Raw genomic sequence first — 7165 nt, forward strand, 5'->3', positions numbered from 1 at the left:
AATGATTTAGTTTGACAGTTAGACTTTAAAGGGTTAGAGTTTTGCTACAAACACACGGATATCCTGCTAAAGGGCTGGATTAAGACAATGTGTGTACATGTTCATTCTCCAAAGGCTCCAAAGTTCCAGCTGGTTTCTCTTACTTTACAGTTCATGAAGATCTGGCTTAGATTAGCATGGTAGACCTATTATTTCTGTTTTAAAATGTCAACAAGAATAAAAAGAATAGCTAATGGATTTTGATCTCTGCTTTAGCCCATCAAAATGTCTTCTTTTAGAGAATGCTCCCAGCATAGTCAGGGACAATTATACTGGCCCATTTATAAATAACTGGAATGAAGAGGAGAGCAGTTCCAAGGACTGAAACCAGGAAGAAAGCCCACAGAAACATCCGATCCAGCACCTGGGCAACGTACTTCCAGTCCTGCACCACCTGTAGTTAAAAGCACATTCTTAATAATTGTGGGCAGAAGACATTGACTGTATCTGAGACCTGGACTGAGTGACCCCTCCCCTCTTCGAAACAGGAAGTACCCCCTGGTTCCAAGAACACTTCCTTGGAGAACTAAACAGCTATTACTCAGTCATGTTTGTCAAAGTCATCGTTCTTTCTCTGCTACCTTTTTTGTGCTATTTTGTGCAAACTCATTGCACAAATAGAGGGTTATCTTTGCTATTTCTAGTTTTTTTTATAATCTTTTTTTTTATTGCAAATTATTCAAGTTATTAAGTGACAAGCCCGATGCCTCAGTAAAAATAGGGGGTGTCAAGTCATGAATTTGAAACGCCTGATTGACAAATTCTCCCGAGCCTTCAAGTGCGTTATGAGTGTCTGCCCCTCTGGTCACCAGCGGGAGCTGTCTCCAGAGTACTGAATGCACTTCATCTCCCAGCAGCCCCATCACACAGTTCCCAGATGCTGCTCAGCTGACTCTCATTTGCCAGTCACCTACAGGACACTTAAGAAGTGCAGAGCCTGACTATGTGCGAAGTATTGTTTGTGCCATTCTGCCTGTATTATCAAGCGTTTCTATCTGGACCTGATCTTCTGTGTACCTGACCCTGCTTCCTCTCTGATTGGCTGCCGCCTGCCCTGACCCTCTCCTGGGCCCTGACTACTCTAGTCCTTCCTTGATGCTCCCATGCTCGTGATTGACCTCTCCCTGTCTGATCCTGATTTAGTTTTGTGGACTTAAAGCTGTGCTTAATTCTTGTATAAACTAAAAACCCTGCTGCATGTGGAACCAACTGTCTGCCTGTTTGTGACAAAGTGGTGGGGGTGTGGACTTCCAACACGCTCACGCCTGATTAGTGAGAGTTGTTACCATAAAAACGCAGCCTCAGACCGACTTGGACCAATTGCTGCTTACTGACAATTTCTGGCTCCAACATGGCAACATCCATATCGCAAAAAAATTGTGACAGACTTGACTTCATTTGGTTGTTTTCTATGGTTGACTGTCCAGTTCTCAAATACAGTGAGTGATAAAAACCCATTCAGACTGAGTCTGGATTGTCAAGTCGCACTGAAAGTTTGGCTAAACTCACCTCTCTGACTTGATTTTCTTTGACCACATGCATGGTTATGTAGCGAATGGACTCCAGGGCAGTTTGGAGGTTGTGTCGAGTGTGCAGGATATGGGTGAATTCAGGAGTTGAGTTCTTCATATTCTCCTGTCCCGTTGTCTTTCCCGTGCTGGCCAGTCCTGCTGTGGCGTAGCGGTCCACATGACTTCTCATGCACAGCAGTTTAGGCAACCGGTGTAGGAAAATCCTTCTCACCCACGGCGCCATATCGTGATGTGTGGAAGAAGAGCGATAGTGAATGTTGATAGCAAATATGGTGATGATGATGGACAGGGTGACAAAAATCATGGTGAAGACCAGATACTCCCCAATGAGAGGAATGGCCTTTGAAGAGGAGGGGATTATCTCTTCAATGACAAGGAGGAAAACAGTGAGGGACACCAGCACTGAGGTGCAGAGGGAGATCTTCTCATTGCCGTTGGAGGGCAGATAAAACACAAGGATGGTGAGGAAGGATAAACCAATGCAGGGGATGATGAGGAAGAGAGTGTAAAAAAGAGGCAACCTGCGAATTATGAAAAAATAAGTGATGGTGGGATAGGAAGTGCTGCCATCGGTCCTAAGACCACGGCTGCCTGTGGCCTTCACTATCTCCCATTCTCCATTGTCGAAGTAGTCTTTCTTGTCCACGTGGAAGTCCTCCAGAATGATGTCCACCTGTTTTATTGGGTGTGAAATCTCCTTTTATAAGTATACATACGACAAACTTTACAAGAAAAGTAAAGAGACCCACCTGAGAGCCATCATAGGTCCAGGATCCAAACTTCATCGAGCAATTCTGGAGGTCAAAAGGAAAGAAGGTAACATCTATGGTGCAAGCTGACTTGAAATTAGCTGGAGGAGTCCAAGATATGGTTCCATCGTACTTGACAACAGCCTTTGTGACAGTTCCCTCAAAACGTCCATCTGAGCTGTAGCAAAAAATATGCCATAAATAAAAAAAAAAATAAACTTTTACAACACAAATCAGGTATTAATGTAAATACATTGGACCAATCACTGCTTTTTGACGATTTCTGTCTCCAACTTCCATTTCGCATTCATTTGTTTGGAACCGGATGTAAGCCAGTTTTAATTGGTGACCTCACATTTACTTGGTCCAGTTCTCATATACTGTCAATAGTTATAAGACACAATTTAGATCTATTAATCCAAGTTTTCGGACTATGGCAAGAAGTTTACAGAAAAAGACTGAGCCTCACCCAAGAGTTTCTCATTGTGGGCTGACTGTTTAACCTATAATGCAACCCACTAATCAGACATGTTGAACTTTAACAATCTCTGCCGTCAAGGCCATATGAGCATTTGTCCTTTAACAAACAATAACACCATAAATGATAAGACATAAACAGCTGTGTTAATCCCAAACATCGGCACCGGAGGCTTAAACAGATAAGTTATCAAACACAGATCAGAGTGGTTTGAAATGATTTAGGAAAATATTTTAAAGGCAAGGACAATCGTGGTGCAGAGGCAGAGAAGTCAACCTCTGATTAGAAGATAACAGGATCAGTTCTCGTCCTGCCCGCCAATGTGTCAAAGTGTCCTTGGCTGAAACACTAACCCACATTGGTGGTTATAGGTTGACGCCAGTGTTCGGCAGCGAAGCTCCCATCTGTGTGTGTGCATGGGTGAATGGGACTGTGACTATAAAGCGCTACAGGCCTTTTAAAAAGGTAGAAAAGCTCTAAATAAGAATATGCCATTTACTATTTTTACGGCACTAATTTATACATAATTTTGTTATTAGTTTGATAAAAATTCTTGTTTGAATAATTGTGTTTTTTTCCCATTTTTAAACAGTTGGTGCAGAAACAACATCCTTGAGATATCAACCTTTAGATGAGTGAGTTAGAAATAAAAATAAAATGTCAAACACCTGGGTGACACTTGCTGATTGTGCATTGACTTTTTACCAAAAAATGTAGTAGTGTGTGCACCTTGGTTTCTTTGGTTACATAAATGACCTTTGTTAAGGTGGAATAAACCCCCAAAATGTAGATGAGTCAGTTTAAGCAACCTTTCCTCTAAAAAATATCCTCTAACCAGGCGCTGCCTCATCTTTTTGTAACATACTTGTCATATAGGACAACATCCGGGAGCCAGATTCTGTCAGAAGGAACACGGATTGTTGTGATGCCCAGGTAGTCCTCAGGCTTCCATCTCAATTTCATGTCAATCCATTCCTACGGCAGAAAGACAAAAATAAAACTTCCCCCCAAAAAATTGGAAAACATAAACTGAAAAACTTTTTCCACAAAAATCTATTGAATTTAACTTCTGGGTTATATAAACCATAACAGCACTGATTGGTAAAACAGTAAAAACAAAATTATATATCTTTATGACCTTTTTGTCTTGTTTCTAAATGGCATTTCTGGTGGACTGGCATCCCTGCCCTTTCAATTTCCCTATTCCTTGGTATAATTTATCATCCTGAAGGAGAGCAGCTGACCTGAACGACAGTGCCTGGTCTGTGGAAATAATTCATAAGATGCATGGCAGGCCAGATATCCAAGACCATGAATAAGGCTGACAGGATCAGGGAGAGGGACGGGGGGGGTGAGTGGAGGCAGGTGCGTGGGCACAGGGCCGAATCGACTCATAGATGAGATCTGTCAGCAAGCTGCCAAAAACCATACTGAGAAGCCCCACGGAGGGTGTCTTGATTGAATGTTGCACATAAATGGGATCCTGTTTCTGGAGACCACAAAGTAACATTAACAGCCGCATAAGCTGCCCGCCTGGAGACTGATGGTTGAATGGGATGCTGACTCAAGAGCTATAGTGCGTATGTAGGTTTACTTGCCTGTTTCATCCAAACATTGGTTGTCATTAACTGCTTTTTCTCATCCTGTGTAGCAAAAAGAACAAGTTTAAAAAATATATTTTAATCATAGTTTACTCATATGTTTACTTTTTTTGTAATAATTGGTATTTGGTGGTTACAACTTAAAAAACATTCTTCTTGTCCTCACCACATCCACCAGCTGGGAGATGGCCAACCCAAACTTTACCGGGATCGTCTGGTTTAAAAACTCGACAGGACGGACCCATTTCTGGTAGGTTCCAAATAGGTGTTTGAAGAGCTTATCCTCTGCTTTTGCATAAGAAGAGAGTTTTGGGACGCCTAAAAATGAAAAAAAAAAAGCTGTTAAATTCAAAAGTCGAAGCTGATAGATCTTAAATTTGAAAGTTAATCTCTGATTTTCAGGGCTGCACGTTGGTACAGTGGTTAGCGCTATTGCCTAACAGCAGAAAAGCCTCTGTTTCATGTCCTAGCTGGGGGATCTGAGACAGAATTACCAATGAGAGTTCTTTCTACGTGGAGTGGAGTTTCGCCAAAGAGTGGCGGGGTAAGGATCGGGCACCCCCCTGACCCCAAAAGGGACAAAACGGGTTTGGAAAGTGGATTGAATCTCTCTTTTTGCTATTTACAATGCTAGTTTGTATCAAGACAACAATTTTAACTGCAACTGAAGCTCATCATAGGTGTAGATTTAAATTTCTACACTCAAAGTTTACTTTTAACAAAATGAAAACATAAAAAAATAGAACAATGTCTCAAACAAAAACTAACAGAATGAAAGAAGACATAAAGATAATCAAAGGCCCACTCTTATGAAAATAGTGTTTTTAATTCATTAATAAAATTACATTTCTGAGTATTTCTTTTTTTTTTTTCAAATCCATGTGAATCAGGAGCTTACAAAAAAAAAAATCCCATTTGTTGCAACCTAGAAAATATACTGGGTGAGTCACAAGCTCCCTGCTCCATTCTGATTCATCCTCTTGCAGACAAACAGATCCATGTACGTCTTTGTTTTCCTCTTCCGAGGTGGCGTTTGGCTCAAAACTGTACAGCTGGAGAGCTCAGATTTTGTTCTCCATTTTTTGTTTCATGGGAAATGTTAAGTTGGGGCTGAAAGCTAGCAGATAGCTCCAGAAAATGACAGTTTTTTTTTAGTTTTGGCGAAATATGGCATAATTAAAAGACCGCCTGGAACACTTTTAGAACAGAGCAAAAAGCATGGGGCTTTAACCTAAAATATTTAATGCTTGTTTTTCAGGATCTCATTGAAAATGCAAGTGAGCCTGATCCCTAATTTATTTTACTTAACAGTGGGCTTTGTTTATTTAAAATACTTTAATGATTATTTATGGTAAAGTTTTGTTGCAAAATCTTCTTTAAAAATCAAATTTTGAACAAGGTTTTAGACAGGAACCTTTCTGCTGGTCACACGCCTTTTTTCCCATTTCAGTTCTTTGTAGAACCACCAGTTTTTTCATTTAGTCTATCGGCTATATTTCACTGCCACCTCTAGCCTATTCATAAACTCAATTTATAGGGATGGAATTTGTCCAAATGTTTAATACAAGAATGCCCCAAAATTTATGGATTCATTCTCATCCTTTGGATCAATAAGGGCGGAGCGGCAACAACCTCAGTCAATAAGAAAATGCATCACTTTGTCTTCTCCCTCTGTCAGCATTATGCAGCTTGCCTGAAAATCATGCTCTGATCATCTGCTGGCTTCCATCCTAATGACTGTTGATTCGCATGTTGATAAATGAAATGAAGAACATCAGAAATCTGCTGTTCAGCATAAATTGCGTGCTGTGAGGAAAAAAAGGGAGCGGGGGGCATTTTAGATTAGCAGAAAAAAATCTGTAGCAATGATCTGGCTCGCGATAAAAGGTTTCTATGGTGACGATTAGCACCTTTGCCCCATAAAAAAGAGGTAATGGCTGAAGTTTGGATGTCCTCTAAGTGGATGTGGGTGTTTTCTCCCATGTATCACCAGTAATTTGTATTTTCTTTGTGACCGATTGTGTAGATACTTTTGCTGCATTTAAGAGGGAATATGTTCAATCATATCTGTGTGATGCTGAGTAAGAAAGACAAGTGTAAAAATGAAAAGATTGATGTCAAGTCTTCCAAGGCCACGCTTACTGATGTTTAGCAAAAAAACAAGAAAACTCTGTAAAAAAAAATATAGGAAACAGTAAAAAGCAAAACACTGTTATATGAATGAAATGCAAAAAAATGGCACGATCACCACTTCAGAGAGTTTTGGACCCAAAATATATAATAATAAAATAAAATGATGCCAAGACAACAACACATTCTCATTTTAACTAATTGAGTTGGCTTAAAACCTCCACTTTTTTATCTCTGACTATGCAAATAATGGATAATTGATTTGGTCACATAAAACTGATTTTTATAGCCTATTTGATGTCCATTTGTTTTGTTTTCTTTTCGTTATATTAATATAATTTTGCTTGTTACCATGCTTGCTAAGATGCCCCATTAAATTGTTTCCAAAAAGCAGCCTGACTAAGGTAGTTCTACAGCAGAGGATTTGCCCCTTAACAGTCAAAAGATGGCTCTTTTGTGTGACTTTAAACTCAAGTATAAATATTTCAAATGGGTACATAAAATTTCCTCCCACAATAGTTGTTATTGATATTAAAACCCAGAAAAAGACATGAAAAATACAATCTAGATATAGATATTTTCATTTATATTCTACAATTAGAACTAATGGGGTCTGGTTTGCCCCTCCTTGAACCG

At 39.8% G+C, this 7165-nt stretch overlaps 1 protein-coding gene across 1 annotated transcript in view; it reads right to left on the reverse strand.

Moving 5' to 3' along the window:
• The window catches only part of chrna5 (cholinergic receptor, nicotinic, alpha 5), an 8427-nt gene continuing 1262 nt past the window's right edge, over positions 1-7165 (reverse strand). The window contains exons 3-8 of the mRNA XM_024296385.2: positions 4566-4717; positions 4397-4441; positions 3664-3773; positions 2321-2498; positions 1549-2244; positions 1-433 (exon numbers count right to left, since the gene is read on the reverse strand). Coding sequence (XP_024152153.1) covers positions 275-433; positions 1549-2244; positions 2321-2498; positions 3664-3773; positions 4397-4441; positions 4566-4717 — 1340 coding nt within the window. The 3' untranslated portion in view covers positions 1-274. The remainder of the gene's footprint in view (positions 434-1548; positions 2245-2320; positions 2499-3663; positions 3774-4396; positions 4442-4565; positions 4718-7165) is intronic.

Source organism: Oryzias melastigma, linkage group LG3 (genome assembly GCF_002922805.2).
Source record: "Oryzias melastigma strain HK-1 linkage group LG3, ASM292280v2, whole genome shotgun sequence".
NCBI lineage: Eukaryota > Metazoa > Chordata > Actinopteri > Beloniformes > Adrianichthyidae > Oryzias > Oryzias melastigma.